At 42.2% G+C, this 21,420-nt stretch overlaps 1 protein-coding gene across 2 annotated transcripts in view; it reads left to right on the forward strand.

The window, feature by feature from the left end:
• BCAN (brevican) overlaps positions 1–20,791 on the forward strand; it is a 101,969-nt gene extending 81,178 nt beyond the window's left edge. For both annotated transcript variants that reach the window (XM_068251718.1, XM_068251719.1), the window contains exons 11-14: positions 758–840; positions 10,580–10,724; positions 14,679–14,861; positions 18,359–20,791. In XM_068251718.1, the coding sequence (XP_068107819.1) occupies positions 758–840; positions 10,580–10,724; positions 14,679–14,861; positions 18,359–18,369 (422 nt within the window). In that variant the 3' untranslated portion in view covers positions 18,370–20,791. The remainder of the gene's footprint in view (positions 1–757; positions 841–10,579; positions 10,725–14,678; positions 14,862–18,358) is intronic.
• The last annotated feature ends 629 nt before the right edge of the window (positions 20,792–21,420 follow it).

Raw genomic sequence — 21,420 nt, forward strand, 5'->3', positions numbered from 1 at the left:
TAAAATACAAAAAAACTCACATACTGATGCTATGTATGAACAGATACGGGTGCTGTACTGTATGTGGTGCCAAGTATATAACAGTATATAGGCAATTGACTGGTTGGATTGGTCAACTCTACCTCTCCCTAAGTGGATTGGTCAGCTCTCCCTGTCTCCCTGTTTATCAGAGCAGTATGGAAGAATAGATTGCGCTGTGCCCATAAAACACGCCTCTATCATCTTTCTGGCCCCGCCCTTGCATCCTATTTACCGCCTTCTCTGCCTCTCAGATCTCGCACGTGCGCCTGTCGGTAACAGGAGAGGGCGTATCACCTGGCATCAATAATACCCAGCGTATAAGACGGCCCCTTACATTTCAGATGATTTTCAAGGGTTAAAAAGTAGTCTTATGGAATATACTGTACATACATCTGGGGTCTCCTTAGTTAAGGTGGAAATAGAGACTTTTCACCTGCTCTGGCGATATTTACAATTGCGTAGGGAGAAAAGAAGTCGCTGAGCAATTACATTGCCCAAGCGAGTTGTTACCCACTGGGGGGTGCTAAATTGAAATGAAATGAGCTGGCGAGTTTGTAAATTGCATAGGGTGTTTTGTTCATGTGTTCATGAACAGTAGAGCTGTGCACTTTGGATTTTTTAGGTATCAATAATATGAAGCTTCTTATTATGTCATTATTTCATCTTGTTAAAAGTATATTTTTTACCAAGAAAATAAAACACAGTTTGTCAACAGCAATTTTCAATGTTCCCTCAGATCAGTATAAAGATTACCAGTGGACGGGTCTAAATGACAGAACCATTGAAGGCGATTTTCAGTGGTCAGATGGCAATCCTGTGGTAAGGTGTTGATAGTACCAGCTTGACGTTACTACAATGTTCTAAAAATGACCAATGCATTACTGTTACCACTAATGTGCATTTATAAATCTAAACCAAAACTGACTTTTGAGTAAATTAGAAAAGAGGCTCTTTAACTACTTCAGGTTCCAGGGTTTTTACCCCCTAAAGAGGAGTTGTCAGCCATGTAGATAAATACTCGTTCTACTTACATATGTATTGCACTGTCCATGATTTGATTCTAGTGATTTTTCTACAGTAAAAAAAGAGAAAATCCTTCTTAGCTTTTCCCATTTTAACTGTGGCTATTTTGAAGCCAATCCTGATGTATTGTGCATTGTGCATTGTCTCAGCATGAGAAATATTGGAGAGGAACAGAGGTGTGGGAGGGGAAAACCCTGGAGGAGGAGCACTGATAGGGTAAAATTGCTTCTATTCTGAAGGTGAAAACACCTGTAGGCTGACGTGGTTAAATGATATCTGGCCTGAGGGAAGCTACCTTAGATAAGCACAGAGGTATGTTTATGCTGGATCCACATTTCTCTGTGAGTTGCCTGTTCTTTTCCTCATTCCCCTCAGTCCCCATAATCACTCTTTGAAAAATGTGACTTTTGGCTATTTTCACACAAGAAGAAGCAGACTTACTGTGATGTTCCCTCCTATCACCCTCCCTTCTAAGGGGAGTGAATGGGGCAGAAAATAGGTAATGAAAGGGTGAACTGAAGTCATACATTTATGCCCAATTTTCATATGACCATAACATCACATATTACTATTTATATTTATTTAGTTAGTTATAGACTAGCTGATTACATATTCAGACTATGAAAACCTGGTGAAAAACATCATGAACAAACATTGGAAACTTGCCTGTGTCTGAGACACACAACAGGCTGACAGAGACTAGCTCCCCAGTTGTATGATATGCTGCTTGGAAAAATTGCAGAGTAATGTTAAGGACCCAGGGAACGCTAACCTGCAGAACTGGACTTACCATAGTAGCCTAGACTGTTTGAATTACACTGGATCCAGACATAAGCAGCTCTATGTACCACTTTTCGGGCTTGAGTCACCAAGACAAATAGCATGCCTTATCTGAGTTAACACGCCTTATCAGAGATAAAACACCTTATCAAAGTTGAAACGCCTTAGCTTAGCGAGCGCTACGAACCCACAGGGGCTCAGGGCAGGATGAGTGGAGCTCTCGTCATTGCCAATTAGCAGGCATAAATTTGTAGCGATCGCTGTGATACTCTGATAAGGCATGTTCACTTTGACAAGGCGTGTTAATTTGGATAAGGCATGCTATTTGTCTTAGTGAATCAAGCCCATCTTGTTTTAATACTTTTATATTTATACTTTGTACTTGTTTTTATGTACTTTGTACTTACTTTGTAATTTGTAATTTTTATGTATTTTCTGTAAATATTTATGAACTGTCTTTTTAATTTCAATTATTTAAAAATCATTTAGCCAACTTTCCGGTGTCAAGTAGTAAGTCAACTGAATTTCTTCCTTTAGAATAACGCAGATCCCTACCTTACTCTCCACTTTCTTTTCTTTCTTTTACTTTCCTCTGTTTAATTTAATAACCATGTTTGTTCTAGTTGATTACAATAGGATGAGCAAAGCTGGAGATTGTTAAGAAACCTTTAGTGAAACCTCAGAAATCAGAATGGACTAATGGTAAATTATTCAGTCAAAGATTTTACAGTGAGACGTTACAGGCGCACGTTAGTGCAGCCTGTAACGCTCCCCAACGCACAGCAATGTAACTGCAATGGGCTGTTCACAGTGCCCACGTTGCGTTACATTGTAACGCTGCACGTCAATCTAAAGTGCAGCATGCTACGGCGTTAGAGCGGCTTTGCCGCGTTAGCCTGCTTGCACAGGAGCAGTGATTAGCCACATGGCTAATTAATATTCACTGCACTGTGCTGACATCACTGGCAGGACCACGTGATGCGGAGTGTTCCGCTCACGTGGTCTCCAACAGCGCATGCGTACTATAGTACGCATCACGGACACATCAAAGAGCCGCTTAACACGGCTCTTTGCTAACGTCCTCTGCCACCACCACCATGCGTTGCGTGAGGTGCACGTTATGCGACCTTAACGTAGCACCTAACGCAACGTCTTAGTGTGTAAGAAGCCTTAGACAATGGAATATGCAATTTATTTGCCCCTAGAACACTATTTGCTCACAGTTCACAAACGAACTTATTAAGAGAACTTCTATAACACAAAATGCAGATTGCAGCCATACAAGAAACCACGCGAATTGGAAAAGGCATTAGAGATTCAAACACATATGATACTTTACAGTAGGAAAGTGAGCGGCCAGGGCCGGGCCGAGGCATAGGCTGGAGAGGCTCCAGCCTCAGGGCGCAGTGTAGGAGGGGGCGCACAATTCATTCAGCTGTCATTCCTAATTGTGTTTGAAGCAGAAAGAAATAAGAAAAGGGGATACATAGCAGTGACTGCAAGCCAGATAACTAGATATTAAGGTGTTGGGGAGATTGCGGGCCCTGTGGCCCTCTTAGTCTAATAGCAATCAGTGTGTGACGGCTGGGGTGGGAGGGATGGAGGGGCGCACTTTGGTGTCTCAGCCTTGGGTGCTGAAGGACCTTGTCCCTGCTCTGTGAGCGGCAGTAGCTTTTATGGTGGATAATGAATTCAAATTTCGATTTTCAAGATGTAAATGAAACAGTCTTCAAGGCCAGAATAAGATCCAAATTAATATAACTATTATAAATGTATATGCAAAGAGAGGGACACCGAGAGCCCACTTTAGTGTAGTATGTACTGGTGAATGGATGGATGGATAGTGTAGGTAAGTAAATTTATACTCACAAACCAGGGTTACCACTGTAGATGCAGAGGCGCCAAAAGAATAAAATTTGCTATAGTGGTTAAAAATTGCTGGGGAGGCAGTGCAAGTTAAATGTCATAGAAAATGTATTGATTTACTAAAAAAAAAACACAGTGCAACGTGTTTCACAGGTATAACCCCGCTTCCTCAGGCAATAAAATATGCAGCAAATAACAGCAATAAGTCTTGAAAACGCCAGGTGCCTCTATGTCACAGAGACGCCTGGCCTGTGAAATGCGTTGCACTGTTTTTTTTGGAGTAGATCAATACATTTTCTATGACATTGAACTTGCACAGTGATTGTGTGTCTTCTTAAAGGAGGTAGGTCCATTACTGCCTCCCCAGCAATTTTTAACCATGGTAGTAAATGTTATTCTTTTGGTGCCTCTGTTTTCTTCATGCAACATTATAAATGGATATTACTGAGGACCAAGATACAAAACAATCCTACCAACACTGGGAGCAAATCTATGATACCACCCCCCCCCCCCCAAAAAAAAAATTATATGATGGTTAATAGAGATGTAGCGAACGGTTCGCCGGCGAACAGTTCCAGGCGAACTTTGTGGGTTCGCGTTCACCTGGACCAAGCGAACTTTTGCGGAAGTTCGATTCGCCCCATAATGCACTATGAGGGTCAACTTTGACCCTCTGCATCACAGTCAGCAGGCACATTGTAGCCATTCAGGCTACACTAAGCCCTGGAGCCCCACCCCCCCTTATATAAGGCAGGTTTGCCGGCCATTACACTCACTCGTGTGCCTGCTAGAGACAGACTAGGGACAGCTGCTGCAGACTTGTTCTCCTAGGGAAAGATTAGTTAGGCTCTTGGCTTGCTCCTGGCTGATTGTTATTGCTAAAATAGCACACCTCAACAGCTCTTTTGAGAGATAATGTTTTCCAGATGTGTTTTTTTTGGTGTGTGTTGAACTGAATTATACAGCCCTATCTGTTGCAGCTGGACCTTGGTAATTCTTATTACTGTGCCAGCCAGGCCCTGCCTAACTATCTATACTGGAACACCTACCTATGCCTACCTAACTACTGGGGCACCTACTTACCTATACGGGGACACCTACCTACCTACCTATACTAGGGGACCTACCTATGCCTACCTACCTATACTGGGTCTCCTACCTATGCCTAGCTAACTACTGGGTCTCCTACCTATGTCTAGCTAACTACTGGGACACTTACCTATGCCTACCTACCTATACTGGGTCTCCTACCTATGCCTAGCTAACTACTGGGACACCTCCCTATGCCTACCTACCTATACTGGGACTCCTACCCATGCCTAGCTAACTACTGGGACCCCTACCTATGCCTACCTACATACAAGAAGATAATAAGGTCATTGCTTCATTGTGGACAGACCAAATTTGATCAGCTGGACAGTCACTGTTGTTCTATCATTGAGCTAGCACAGCCCGGCGACCATATAGGCTGGAAAACTGCCACGGCCTGCACTCTGGCCATGTTGCACATCAGTCCAGCACGGCCGTCACTACGCAAACAGCTGTTTGCGGTGAGTTACACAGTGAGTTTGGTGTGTCAGTGTGAAGCAATACTCTAATTACACTCCCTGATTGATGTATACACATGCAAGATGTTTGAAAGCACTTTAGGCCTGCAATTTAGCATTCAATGTGATTTCTGCCCTTAAAACGCTGCTTTGCGTCAAATCCAGATTTTTCCCCGGGACTTTGGGCATGTATCCCACTCCGCCATGCCCCCCTCCAGGTGTTAGACCCCTTGAAACATCTTTTCCATCACTTTTGTGGCCAGTATACATTTTTCTATTTTTCAAAGTTTGCATCCCCATTGAAGTCTATTGTGGTTCGCGAACTTTTCCGCGAACCGAACCTTCCGCGAAGGTTCATGAACGGGGTTCGCGAACCGAAAATCGGAGGTTCGCGACATCTCTAATGGTTAACAGAGACATGTGTGCTAAATTAGAAAGGAGCAAGAATACAGTACAATAATAGGTAACCACATCTCGGATCAGTGAATAATGGCGCACAGCGCCTGTGCATAAAATGGCGCAGCATTAAAAGATACGCTTATCGCTATTTATCGTTGGTACTGCATAATAATGGCGCACAGGGATGTGGTTAGTGTTAGGCACCACCAGGGGGGTCTTAGGCTTAGGCACCACCAGGGAAGTGGTTAGGGTTAGGCACCACCAGGGGGGGTCTAGGGGTTAGGGATAGGTACAGAGAGGGCTCTGTGTGTTAACGGTAATTTTCAATAAAATAAACAGAGCTAAATAACAATAAGGTTTTAACATTAAATAGCGATAAGTGACAAATGGATTAGCTTCAACACCGTACACCATTATTCACAGGCACCATTTTCAGATGGATCCACCACATCTTCCATAATAAAACAAGCAAGAATGGAGAAGGAATTATAGACTTAATGTTGTGTAAGAACATGATAGTAAGATCTACCAACCTCCCACATCAGGACATGTGCAAAGGCAACGTTATATTACACGATGGATAAACATGCACTGATAAAAGTATGAGGAGCTACAAGTATTTTATATGTAAGATGAAAGAGAGGTGGGGCATGTGGGTTGGATAGTTTCTTCATACAAATGACCTACTGTAGATGTACATTAAGTAAACAACCTCCAAATAGACCACAATATAACAGAAAATCTTGAACAACTAACAGCTTGATAAACAAAACAAACAAACAAAAAAAAAAGAGCTTGCAACAGAAAATGTAGCTTGTAGTTAAAAAAGAAATTTTAACAGATGGAGACTATACTGTAAATATTTATTTCGCTCTTGAGTGTTTTCTATGAGAGGAGGTAAGTTCATATCAACACCTTTTTTTAAACTGTTTTTAAATATTTTATTACATTTTGGTGCCTCTGAAATGTAAATGTCAGTTTTTTAACATCCCAAGTTTCCTGGATTTTAGAGATAGAAATGGGGATTTAGAAGAAAAAGAAGAAAAAAGCTGATAAGATAATTAGAAAGAAAAAAATGGGACCATGAAAATGAACTACTAAAACAATGGGAAGAACGTTTCAACAAATATTATGCTAAAAAAAGCAAGTAAATATCTGAAAGGGTTAAGAGAAGATGAGAGAAGATTTAAACCACGCACAAACTTATGCAGAATGAATGGAAGGTCAAATTCATTGTGAATCAATGAATCAGCAATGTATAAAACAGATCTGTAAAGATTATTTTAAAGAGTTTTTAGTAAAAAAAAAAAAAAAATGGAAATTACTGTGCAATGAGTATTACAAGAGCAAATTCAAGAACAATCATCACCATAAAAGCACCCAAACCACCATAAATTAAACTGATAAAACCACATGAGAAATGCAGCATTGACCTCCACATATTAAATGCAGCAATCAAAACCACATATAAAAAGCAGCATTGACCACCACATATGAAATGTAGTCATCACTCCACATATGAAATGCATCAATTAATCCCCACCTATAAAACGCAGCCATCACCCCACATAGGACATGCAGCCATTATCCCCAATATGAAATCAAGCCATTTTCTCCCATATGAAATGCAGCCATCACTCCCTTATATCCCTCATATAAAATGCAGCTATTATTCCCCCATACACATTGTAGACATCAATCCTAACAGAAAATGGATTAATAATGCCCCACCCAAAAAACAAACATCGGGCCTTTTGATCCCCCAAAACAGTAGTAACAAGTGGATTCTCCCAACCCCCCAGACAGTAGTGACAGATGGCCTCTCCAAACACCACCCCCTAAACTAAACCCCCTAATTTCCCAACTACCCCCCCGCCCCCGACAGTAGTAAAAGGTGGCCTTTCACCATCCCCAGACAGTAGTGACAGGTGGCCTCTCCCCCAAAAGACAACAATGACAGGTGACCTTGGCTCATCAGCCCCTTTCTCTATTCCCACTCTACCAAACCAAGAAAGCATCCAATTGGTGGTTTCCCCCATGACAGTAGTACCTGGTGAGTGCCCCCATCCCCCTTTCACATCAGTGACATGTAGCCTTCAAAAAGACTGCAGCAGCTGATGTCACGGCAAACATGTTGCCCCTCCAGCCCCTCGCAAAGCACAATACCAGTTAGTTAAAACATGTGGCCTCTTCAACACCACCCCCTGTGCCTCCCCCTGCTGGCCACTTGTACTGATATACACAGTCACAGAAGAGTTGCAATGGTGTTACTCAGTGGCATGGCACCTGTCACAGTGGCTGCGCTCTTTTTCTTCTTGTCGCTCTTCTTCTTGTTCCCTCTGGTAGTTACATGTTTGCTGATATGTCAGACACCAAACTTCCAGGAAGTTCCTGCATCTTGTTGGCACCTGGGACCCTGCATCTGTTGGTGGACAACGAATGTCTGACACACTAGTAATAAGGAGGAAGTCCAGGGGAAAGGGCAGTGGGCACCATTATGCCAATTTACAGATGCAGAAGAGTCTCAATCTTCCAACTGTAATATTAAATACTTAATGCAGGAAGAAGTGAAGGCAAGACTAAATAAATTAAAATTAGACAAGGCACCTGGCCCAGATGGCATGCATCCTTGGGTCCTAAGGGAATTAAGTTTAGTTATAGATAAACCCCTTTATCTTATCTTTTGTGACTCTCTTGCAACTGGCAGAGTCCCAGTGGATTGGCGTACGGCCCACGTTTTCCCATTATTTAAGAAGGGTAAAAAATCAGATCCAGGGAACTATAGACCTGTTGTATGCAAACTATCTGAGGGGTTACTAAGAGATACTATACATGACTTCATAGTAGAAAATAATCTTATTTCTCAGCATCAACATGGGTTTACTAAAGAAAGGTCCTGTTTGACTAACATGCTCAGCTTTTATGAGGTAATGAACGTTAATGTGGATATTAGGAATGCTGTAGATGTGATATACTTGGATTTTGCAAAGGCCTTCAACACTGTTCCACACAAAAGTCTGGTGCAAAAGTTGAGGATGCAAGGACTGGGGAAGAGTCTGTGCATGGATAGGGAACTGGCTAATGGACAGAAAACAAAGAGTTGTGGTCAATGGATCATACTCAAAATGGATGACTGTTAGCAGTGAGGTCCCACAGGGGTCTGTACTGGGTCCAGTGCTCTTCAATTTATTTATTAATGACCTAGTAGATGCAGTAGTAAGCAATGTTGCTATTTTTGCATATGATACAGAATTGTGCAGAATCATCAACTCTCAGAAAGATAGGGACATATTGCAACAGGATCTGGATAGGATGGCTATATGGGCACATAAATGGCAGATGAAATTCAATGTTGAAAAATGTAAAGTCATGCATTTTAGTCGTACCAATGGTCTAGCACCATACAATATAAATGGGATACAGTTGGGGACATCAAACTTGGAGAAGGACTTAGGAGTACTCATCGACAACAAGTTAAATAATCGTACTCAATGCCAAGCTACTGCAGCTAAAGCTAATAACATTTTGGGATGCATTAAAAAAGAAATAAAAACTCGAGATGCTGGCATAATATTGCCCCTATTTAATTCTCTAGTAAGGCCACATCTAGAATATGGAATTCAGTTCTGGGCACCACATTACAGGAAAGATATTGCACTTTTAGAGCAGGTGCAGAGACGAGCAACAAAATTGATACGTGGGATCGAAGGTCTCACTTACCAAGAAATGTTAGATAAACTAGGTTTATTTAGTCTAGAGAAAAGACGCCTCAGAGGGGATCTAATTAACATGTATAAATACGTCAGAGAGCAATATAAAAGCTTGGCGGATGAGCTTTTCGTCCCTAGGCCTTCTCAAAGGACTAGAGGACATGATCTGCGCATTGAGGAAAAACGCTTTAGGCATTTATTTAGGAAAGGGTTCTTTACAGTAAGTGTGATTAAGATGTGGAATGCATTGCCACAGGAAGTAGTTTTGGCAAATTCTATACCTACATTTAAAGGGGGCTTAGATGCTTTCCTTGTGTTGAAAGACATCCATGGCTACAATTACTAGGTAATGCCCAATGATGTTGATCCAGGGATTTTATCTGATTACCATCTGGAGTCGGAAAGGAATTTTTTCCCTTTTAGGGCTAATTGGACCATGCCTTGTAAGGGTTTTTCCCCTTCCTCTGGATCAACAGGGTATGTTAGGGGGTGGGCTGGTGTTGTTCTTTGTTCTCTTGTTGAACTTGATGGACGTATGTCTTTTTTCCAACCCAAATAACTATGTAACTATGTAATATAAAAAAACAACAACCTGAGCGCCCCTTTTCCCCTCCACCCGATGCACGTGCTTGCTGATCCCAGATACATCTGTTAGCTGATTATGTTTTCAATATGTAGGTGTGTGTGTGTGTTAATAGTTTGGTTACCATTGGACTTGCTGCCCTTTTCAGCTGTCAGATGTGTAGAATGATGTCCAGGGTACTGTTCAATTGGCAGGGAAAAGCTTAGAAGCTTTCCTCAATGCAAACTTGAAAGGTAAGAAAGATCACAATTTTTCCCCACTGGTATTGCAGAGAGACATTGGCCTCAATTCACTATGATTTATCAAGCACTTTATTGAACGTTTGATAATTTACCTCATGAGTAAAATCTAATTTTGAATTCACTAAGTTGTTATAGATTTATAAAACGTTTTATCGATAAAACGTTCAATAACTCTATAACACCTTAGTGAATTCAACATTAGATTTTATGCATGAGGTAAATTATCAAACGTTTGATAAAGTGTTTGATAAATCTTAGTGAATTAAGGCCAATGTGAATATAAACCTTATGCTAATGTGTAACAACAATTTCAACTACTGTATTACTATAATTGCTGTCGCCTGCAGTGGTCTCTATTGACCCATGGAAAATGTATGTATTTTCACATTCTCACAATCTCTTTAACAGCTGTTTGAGAACTGGAATTCTGGGCAGCCTGACAGCTATTTCCTCTCTGGAGAAGACTGTGTGGTAACAGGGTGGCATGATGGTGGTCAGTGGAGTGATGTTCCATGCAACTATCATCTTCCATATACCTGCAAATTGGCCCTAGGTAAGTATCCTAATTCAGGTTGGAGTGAGCTTGAGATGTCTCCCAGTGCATCACTGCTGAATATATGCAAATTAACCATTGTTGCCCTTAGAAGCTAAACACACCTCAAGAACCGCTGGAATGCAGTGATATGTCAGCTTGTTAATTTGTACAGAGCCATAATAATCCAACATGCATACAGACTGTTTCGGATTGTTTGATCCTCATCAGTGCATGGCATGGATTAATTTGGCTCTATTGAGTAGGGCTTGTAACAGCAAGAGGTACAGACTAACCAGCAAGTTCATGATGAACCAGAACTCATTGGAGTGTGTGAGGGGCTACAATGGTCCTAAAAGCCCCTTACTAAAATACTAAGGAAAACAAAAGTTTGCTTCCTTAAAACAGAAAGATTTTGCGATAATTCAGGTTGGAGTCAGCTTGAGATGTCCCCCATCACTGCTAGATATATATGCAAATTAACCATTGGTGCCCTTAAAAACTAAACACACCTCCAGAACCGCTGGAATGCAATGATGTGTCAGCTTGTTAATTTGTACAGAGCCATAATAATCCAACATGCAACAACAGAGCCATAATAATCCAACATCCTGTGTTGAAATAATGGTCGCTGGCTACTATAATTATTGCAAACTTCTTCCATAGCCAGCTACACACTAACATCAGCCATTGAGGTAGGCTCTGACAGTGGGGTTTTTGCAGCCGAAAGTCTTCATTAGGTATCATGGGATATCTACTCCTGCGTCCTACAGGAAGAAGCATCATCCCTCCGCAATAGTCCTACCAGGAGAGTCAGGAATGGGTATGGTGAATTTCTAGTAGCCTGGAATTAGTTTTCAAATCAGCCCAACAGTAGGGGTGGTCTGCTTTGGTTTTATATGTTAGACAAAAAGGGTTCTGCATTTCCAGATCGCAAATTGTGGTCCTTTGGCTTTGTAACACAGCAACTGTGTGGAAGGAAGCTGTGTGACCACCATTTGCAGAGACTATGTAATTCTGGCATTGCATATCAGAAGTTACAATCAGCTTCAATAAGGATAGGTGCATAGATGTGCAAATTTCCCTATTGATCGCCAGACATTGCATTGCCCAAGATGCAGGTAAATGCACTTTGTATAAAATAAACTACAGCCATGCAGAACCATACCAGTTCTGATTCAGTTCTGTATCATGCCTGAAAAAGAAACTTAAAGCGGAATATAACCCTGCATTTCAACTTTGCTCTAAAACATTATTTACAGTATATTATATGCAACCAGCATTTTTTTTTTACTAGACCAGCATTGGAAGGGTTACACAGGGCTTTAAAGTCCCTAGAGATTTCTGCAACCGAATCCGAACTTGAGTTAGATACTTTTTGTTTACAAATATGTGTTTATTATGACTCATCTCTCTCACTGAGAAGGAGCTTGGAGGACAGCCAAAGAGATGTATCTATTGATAAACAGTTACACACTAACTAAATAGAATGTAACCATCTGAATGTCTGCACGGAACTTAAAACCTCTGTGTTTAACCCTTCCAATGCTGGTCTAGTAAAAAAAAAATGCTTTTTGCATATAATATGCTGTAAATAATGTTTTAGAGCAAAGTTGAAATGCAGGGTTATATTCCGCTTTAAAGTTTAGAAAGCTTGCAATAAACTAGTTATTGAAGTTATTACCTGAATCAACATTTGTTGGTAAAATGTCAGCTATCTGCCCCACAACTAAAACACTGGACCATACTTCATTTTGCATAATTGTACATTATTTGTATAGTGATTAATTAAACCGATCATACATAGCATTGAAACGGCTGACATTACAAGGTGATAAAATTGATTTTCACATTACAATGACAACTGTCAAGGGGTATGATATATTAGCCAGTAAGCTAACAGTCAGTTCTTGAAGGTGAGCAACTTTAACAAGGACCAATTTGTAATCGCAAGACAACTAAAATCAGAGCATCTTCAAAATTACATGTCTTGTGATTTGTTCCCAGTATGCACTGGTTAGTTCCTATCAAAAGTGGTCCATGGAAGGAGAACTGCAGAAAGCACCCACCTTTTCTTTTAGATCCCAATAGCTCCAATCTCAGTCTAAATGAGAATCGATGGGCTGTGCAGGAAAACAGGTCTAATTTGTGTAGGCCTAACCTTGCTAGTTTCAGGACTTAAAGGAACTCTATTAAAGGGACTCCGAGCAGTGCAGAAACTATGGAAAGATGCATATTATTTTAAAGCTCTCTTTCTCCTCTTTCCAATGATATATAAACTGCCGCCCTACGCCTTTTAGTTTTCACTATTTTCGCGATTGAAATTGCCGCGGCCGTGATTTCAATCACGAAAATAAAGAAAACTAAAAAGCGTAGGGCGACGATTTAGGTGTCGCCAGAAAGAGGAGAAAGAGAGCTTTAAAATGATATCCATCTTTCCATGGTTACTTGTATTACACAGGACGACACTTTCCCCAGTGTCAGCAGCTCCATTTAGCAGAATGGAGCTGCTGACTTTAGGAAAAAGTCGCCCTGTGTAATACAATGTAACTATGGAAAGATGGATAACATTTTAAAGCTCTCTTTCTCCTCTTTCTGGCGACACCTAAATCGTCGCCCTACGCCTTTAAGTTTTCTTTATTTTCTCGATTGAAATCGCGGCCGCGGCAATTTCAATCGCGAAAATAGCGAAAACTTACAGGCGTTGGGCGGCAGTTTATATATCATTGGAAAGAGGAGAAAGAGAGCTTTAAAATGATATGCATCTTTCCATCGTTTCTGCACTGCTCGGAGTCCCTTTAAACCATGTGTTCTAAAATGACAGTGTACAAATAATGTCTAAGTTTTAGCTGTGTAAACATTTTTTCTACTTTTCATGTTACATATCAGAGGCAAAAGCTTTAATTCATTGTGTGTAGTTTTTAGCTACGTTTGGAATGTCTCAATGGCAGAGGTTAGCCTCTGCAGTCTGACATGTTAAGAATAGTGTAATATTGAAGCAGATTACCCGACAGGCTTTTGTTTTCATATATCAGGTTTCACACACACAATTACAGATGTTTATGTTGCACATAAGATACATTTCCTCTGCTCTCTGGGAGAGAAAGCTCTGCCTGTCTCTGACTGAGCTCTCTGGACACATAGAGTTAATGATGCACTGTGAAGGGAATCCCCCCCCCCCCACCAGTGGCGTAGCTAAGGAGCTATGGGCCCCGGTGCAAGTTTTACATGGGGCCCCCCCAAGCACTCTATACATAACAAGTGATATGGCGTACCAAAAAATTGCCAAGGACAACCACAGTGTCAGAAATGCAAAACGGGGACGGGGAACAGTGTGTTAAGGATTACTACTATTCAAAGCATCTATAGAAGTTATTATTACCAGCACAGGACCAATAAAGAGCTAATACTGTGATAGAGGGTGGACCCTTCAGAGCCCCTCTGGCCCAAGGGTCCCGATGCGCTCGCTACCTCTGCACCCCCTATTGCTACGCCACTGCCCCCCACTCCCCTCATGGCTGAGTCTGTCTTCAGAATTTCAGCAGACTGCCATCAGAAAAGTGTGAAAGGGATTAGATAACAGTAACAGAGAGATAAGGATTCAGATGTATACACCGACACTTAGCAGCACTTCCCAAACATTTCCTATCTCAGCTAAAAAAAAAAATGTCAATTGATAGTGTCCCTTTAAAGGATCTGCAACTATTGTCATAATGCAAGACACCACAGGAAACCTTCAGAGGTCTTGTGGAGTTCATGTTTTGGTGGCACAAGAGAGTCCCACACAGTATTAGATGGGAAGTTTATGCTGATCAGAGTATCTTATACATTTTAGTACTAATGTGGAGTATCTTTTTAATGAGGCAGCCATACAACAATCAACTTGGGAATTGAGTTTAAGATCTCCATATTTGAATTTTAGAAAGTTAGGATGCATTGCATCTATTTAGTATCTGATGTTTTGGTTTTCCTTAGTAACCTGCGGCCCAGCTCCTGAGGTTGCCAGTGCATCTACTTATGGTCGGCCAAAGACTAGATATCAGATCAACTCAGTGGTGGGTTACCGCTGCGACAGTGGGCTCATTCAGCGCAACTCTCCAATCATCAGGTGCCAGGCAGATGGTGTATGGGAAGAGCCCCAGATATCTTGTATACCATGTGAGTATAATACAACTATACATTAAAGGATATTGATTTTGTTCTCTTTTAGTCAATTTGTTCTATTCATGTATTGTGTTTAATGCTAATGCAGTGAATGTGCTGTAATTATATTCACCACATACCAACATGGTCTAATAGAGTAAAATAATCAAGAAAGAGTACCACAGAACACCATCCAATACTTGTCAACTCAGCAAAAATATAAATAATAAATGGGTTTAATGCATCCTTACATCCTGTTAAGTGAAATAAATGTTTAACACACACAATGTACTTAAAGAAAACCTGTAACAAAAAAAACCTGCCCTCGGGGATACTCACCTGGGGTGGGGGAAGCCTCCGGATCCTATTGAGGCTTCCCCATCCTCCTCGGTCCCACGGCGGCGGCGATAAAGCTCCCTGAACAGCGGGGATGTAAATATTTACCTTCCCGGCTCCAGCGCAGGCGCAGTATCGGCTCTCTGCTCAGAGATAGGTGGAAATAGCCAATCGCTGTCGGCCCGCTCTACAGTACAGCGGACCCAACAGAGATCGGCTATTTTTGCCTATCTCCGTGCGGAGAGCCGCAACAGTGCCCCTGCTGGAGCCAGGGAAGGTAAATAAATCAGCGCTTATCAGCGCTTGTCAGGCCTTTTATGCTGGAATATTTGCCTTGAGGCTGCAAGCCCGTTTGGACGGGGGAACTAGTCCAATTAAATCTCAGACATAATTCAATTTCCAGAGGTACAAATTGTATCAAAAGGACTTCAACCCTTCACCCATTTCCAGTAGGCAGTCATGTCAATTTCAAACATTCCTGTTCCTATTCACCATTGGTCACCTTCAGATGCCAATGTAGTGGTCATTGACAAACAGACCATCACACCTGAGACAGCAGATGGGCTAGAGGCCTAATGAGCCATTTCCTTGCCCCAAGCTAGCAATTCCAGGTAACAGCTTCCTTCTAGCAGACAATGGTAGAGTTCATTTACATGTACATACAGACTCCAGGAAGCCAGCTGCTAGCCTGGCATACCTACATCTCTGACCTAATACACAGCAGATAGAAAAATGATAGAATATGTTCCTGTATTATCCCAACATCATAACTAGCTGCTATATCATGACAGTGAGCACCCCCCAGGGGAACTTTTTTTATGTTACAGGTTCTCTGTAAAACATGTGAGTTTCTAAAGCAGTAACCTCCTGTTTCCCTCTAGTGGTACTTTAAACAAGCGAATACTACACTGGCACATGATGCACAAAATCAGCAAAATAGAAACATTAATTTGAATAAATTCAATAAACAGCATAACATTATTTAACTCCCAACAGATTAATGGACTACAATGCAGTTATCCACTCTGAGTAGTGTTGGGCGAACACCTGGATGTTCAGGTTCGGGCCGAACAGGCCGAACATGGGCCAGATGTTCGGCATGTTCGGCCCGAACGCCGAACTCAATGGAAGTCAATGGGACCCCCGAACATGCCCATTTTGGGGGCCCTATGGGGTCGCAGGCATAAGGGGGGAGCATGCCCCGATCGCGGGGGGGAGGGGGTCGGAAATTCCCCCCCACCCCCTCCGCTAGCGCTCCCCCCTCTGCCCACTTCCCCATAAAAAAAGTTTAAGTCAAGTTAAATAGTACTTGGTGGCTGGCCTGGCACTGGCAGTGGAGTGAGGAGGAGAAGGAGCCTGAGTAGCAGAGTGACGCGTTGAGGCCGGGCAGCGGGCGGTTCAGCGGTAGTACCCTTGTGGTACTTCCGCCCTTTCTCTGACCTCACGTCCTCTACGTGATGACGCATACGAGGGTACGCGTGACGCGTACACTCGTATGCAGAGGACGTGAGGTCAGAGAAAGGGCGGAAGTACCACAAGGGTACTACCGCTGAACCGCCCGCTGCCCGGCCTCAACGCGTCACTCTGCTACTCGGACTCCTCCTCCTCCTCACTCCACTGCCAGGCCAGCCACCAAGTACTATTTAACTTGCCTTAAACTTTTTTTATGGGGAAGCGGGCAGAGGGGGGAGCGCTAGCGGAGGGGGTGGGGGGAATTTCCGACCCCCCCCCGCGATCGGGGCATGCTCCCCCCTTATGCCTGCGACCCCATAGGGGGGCCGTATTGCGGCATGTTCGGGCGAACAGGGCCCTGTTCGGCCGAACAGGGGCCCTGTTCGGCCCTGTTCAGCGGCCATTCAGTAGTTCGGGGCGAACCCGAACTTAAAAGGCCGAACACCATCAGGTGTTCGGCCGAACTCGAACATCACCCGAACAGGGTGATGTTCTGCAGAACCCGAACAGTGGCGAACACTGTTCGCCCAACACTAACTCTGAGCACCCCTTTAAAGAGTAACTAACAGGTTAACAAAGCTACATTTCAGAATGTCAGGCTATTGCAGAACAGTTCTGACATACATTGTATACAGTTTGTTGCAAGTCGAGTGGTATGACTCCAAAAGCTCTCAGCCAAGCTATTAGCCCCTCTATTACTGTGAAGATAAAGGCCTACTATGAGGTGCAGGGGCCAGTCTCCTCTAACTGGTCATATAGTGGGTGCAGAACTCGCAGGCCAGAGGTTCTGAGATTCCTAATCTTTGCAATCCAGCTGAAGTACTCCTCCAAAAGTCCACACACCTTGTACAGCCGAGACTCCAACATCCTCCAACTTCACATACAGGTAGTGAAATCTGACAGGTTTTGGACTAGTCCATCACCTCATGAATCTCAGTATTAACTTTATTCTTTACAAAATCACTCCCTGGAAAGCATCTCTAGAAAGATGTCAGCCAGACTCCCTACTTGTTTGCACACTATTTTGGAAGATGGACTGAGCAACTGCAGATCAGAAAGTGCTTTTATAAATAAAGAAATAACTGAGGATCCCCTATATGGACATGGGGTAGACCAAAAATGACAGAATCATCAGATTTTCACTACCAACTGTAGGTGACAGCAACATAGGAAAAAGTAATTTTACATTGGGAGAAATGTATATTTAAATGTATGTACTTTCAAGTTTACAATTTTTTGGGTGATAGTTGTCCTTCAAATGCCTGTCTAAAGGTCTCTAAAGTGTCTAGATATGCATGAGAAAACAGCATTGTATTTTGATGGCATATCATGTTTAATACCTCCTCCCTTGTTTAGTGATGGTTAATCTTGGTTGGCATAGTTGGCCTTTCTACCCTCTTGCAAACCAGTTTTCTACTTTGTTCAAAATGTACGCTTCACCATCCTGAAAAAAGTGTCCTCTTTCTCTTTGAGGAGAAGGTATGCAGCAGAGCTTTGATCTGCAGAGACAACCATCCTGTGCTAGGCTATGTGTGTGTACACAAGTGTTGCATTCGTCTTCTTTTGTATTTTTGCGGTGTTGCATGATCTCTAGTGTAATCGTTGCATGCTTCAATATACTGGACTGTTTGTAGCAGCAGCAAAAAATTTCCTGCACACAAATATGTATCAGTAGTATATTTCTTTGGATATAGCTGATCTTTGCACTTTGTTTCTTCCTGCAGCTTCCCAATGATGTGACCTTCCCCTAGAAGATCCTGTCTTCTCTCACCTCTCGATTAGGACATTTTATCCTGGTGACCATGAGTCCATGACCAATTGTAATGGGCCTGTGATGTCAGTTTGGGCTGTGCTGAGAAGTGAGGCTTTGTACAGCCAATGTTGTGTACAAGGAGGTGTTCTCTTTTGGAAGTCCAGACCCGTCTAATTCCACGTCACAGGAACTATCCCCTTTTTCACCAATGGCCACGGCAACCTCGCCTCTGAAAAACATTTTACAAGTAGCGCCTGTTGATATAAGCATTTATTTTGAACTGGCTGTTGATTAATCAGTATTTAACATTATCACGGCCATATTTACTTGTAGCCAGATTTCCACCCAAAATTAACATGTGTCAAGTTCCAAGCTACTTTGACTTTTGCTGATGCACAAAAGTGTGGAGAAATCATTGTAGCTAAGCTCGGTGATCACTGGGTGTGGATTTTTGCACACTGGCAGTCATAGAACCTGCTGTTTTACTTTTGCCAGTTGAGATGGTTTACATATAGCTTTCCAGCTTAAAGGGAACTGAAGTGAGAGGGATATGGAGGCTGACATATTTATTTCCTTTTAAACAATGCAGATTTTCTGGCTGTCCTGCTTATCCTCTGCCTCTAATGCTGTTAGCGGTAAACCCTGAACAACCATGCGTATCAGGTGTTTCTGACAAAAATCTGACAAGATTAGCTGCATGCTTGTTTCAGGTATGTGATTCAGACACTTTTGATGCTAGAAAGATGAGCCGTACTGCCAGTCAACTAGTTTTGTTTAAAAGTAAATAAATATGGCAGCTTCCATATTCCTTGCTTCAGGTTCCCTTTAAGGCCCCTATAAACAGAATGTGTCAAGTAGTGTGAAATCATATTGAAACTGACGCACTAACGTAATGCAACTTTTTTGCCATAGCGATGCGACTTTTTCTCTGTTTGCAAGCCACACCTACTGCATTGCCATGTCACACAATTATGCGTTGTGACCCAACACACAGTTGCTGTGCATTATGCGTCAACATATACGTCATGATACACTAATGTTAACAAATGGCAATGCAAGTTTACCTGAATATAATGTGCCTTTTAATCACACGTGTGTGCGAATGTGTCTTTTTGAAGCTTGCGCCCTTTAAGGGGCACATGAGCATGTATAGATGGGAAATTGCTATCCAAAATTGATCAGCTGTGCATTGTACCGCATGCAACTTTTTTTTTTTTTTTTTACCGCTGCTGCAACGTGGCGCATTTGGTGTGTAAGGGCCCTTAACACAGAAACCCCCTTCCTTCCTGTTCTCCAGTACAAAGATGGGAATGGCCACTTGACCAGTGACTACCAGTTACTGGAAAAATCAGATGTTGTATGGCTGCCTCATTAATACCCTAGTTCGCTACAATGATCTTGCATATGAGAGGATATAGATGGGAAATGGAACTCATCTATAATATAAACCACAGTCAGAGTAGTAATTTTATTATACCTGTCATGGAACATAAAGAAATATGAAGTGAGAAGAAATATGGCGGGCCATATACAGGATTTGTAAAAATCCTCTTTTTTTTATAAAATAAATTTGCTTTTAAGTAGTGAATAGGATGTATTCTTCTGATTGTTAGTCTAGTTCTTAAATGGTCCTTTTCATTATGAATTAGTGATGTCTCTGACCCCTACTGACCTGTGTCTAACAAAAATACATTTTTATACTCCCATTCCAAAACGACCACACTATAGGACTGATCTTGTTCCCACTTGGGGCAATTCTCAGCATTTCCTTGGATTCAAATTTGGACGGGGAAATGTAGCCAATTTAAATCAATGGGATACCTCTGAATTTGCGTTTGAGGATAAAAATGGACAGTTAGCAGCAAATATCTCCTTACACATGCAAATCCCCATAGCCAAGCATGAAACAGCTAGAGGGATCCGGATGTGTACAAAAAAGTGCTGGCGTGCCCCTCAGAGATGCATGTCGCCACAAGTGGAGAGAGATTATCTAACTGGTCAGGTTTGTAGAATTGCTTGCAATCTCCAGCCAGGGAGAACCTTTGTAGCCAAGGCGCTATAGGTTTATTTCACTAGTACATAGTGACATGATTCAATTTCTTATAACAGGAAATCCATTTTCAATTACTGCCTTCAGTATATTATTGTAATGCTGGGTCATAGAGATGATCATTTACTCTCCTGTCCACTTTCAGAATGGCTGGCTCCATTGTGCCTCAGAAAATGGCTGCCTTCTTAAATATAGTGGTCCAGCCGCAAACATCCTCCTTGTCTAAGAAAGTCAGGTGCACTTAAGTAGCATCCTCTAACCAGTTTTCTATAGGTGCTGTTTTGTACTTTAATTTGTTTATGTTAATGTGCAGTGCATTATGGAAGTAACATAATTAGTAACTTTTTTTAAGATAAGGACTTTAAGCTATATATCATAAACCATTTGACACTTGAACCTTTTCTGTTACTGACCTAAATCCACAAAAATAAAACAAATTCATGTGAACACTAAACTATAAGTGTTGTGTGCATTTTTTGCTAGTAGTGGGGGAGGTAGGGTTGCTGAACTGCCCACATTTGCAATGGAAGTGGGAGTAGTGTAATACCGCCCACACATGTGATGTTGGGGGGAATGGTTGGGTGGTTATGCTGGCCTCGTTTCTACAGGGGTGACTTGTGCTTTTAGTCAGCAGTGGCGTAGCCACTGGCAGATTTAATCCACATTTTTTCAAGAATGTGACCTACTATCCAGTGGCGTAACTAGGAATCACCGGGCCTCCCTGCAGAAAAAATGCCCCCCCCTCCCCCAGGCCTGCTCAGGGCCGCTTTGGGGGGCTGGAGGGGAGAGCTTGGCCACACATCGGTGGACGCCCCCCTTACCTCGCACTCTTCCCTCTGCACTCCCCTCCAGCATCAATTAGTGTCTGTGCAAGCGGCGGGCAGCGGCAGATACACATACCTTCCTTGTGTTCCACTGCGAATGTTTCTCTCTCCAGCGTCTGACACTACTTTCTGTATAAACAAAAACCCCAAAACAAGTAA

This window comes from Hyperolius riggenbachi, chromosome 9 (assembly GCF_040937935.1).
Source record: "Hyperolius riggenbachi isolate aHypRig1 chromosome 9, aHypRig1.pri, whole genome shotgun sequence".
In the NCBI taxonomy this organism is placed as follows: Eukaryota; Metazoa; Chordata; class Amphibia; order Anura; family Hyperoliidae; genus Hyperolius; species Hyperolius riggenbachi.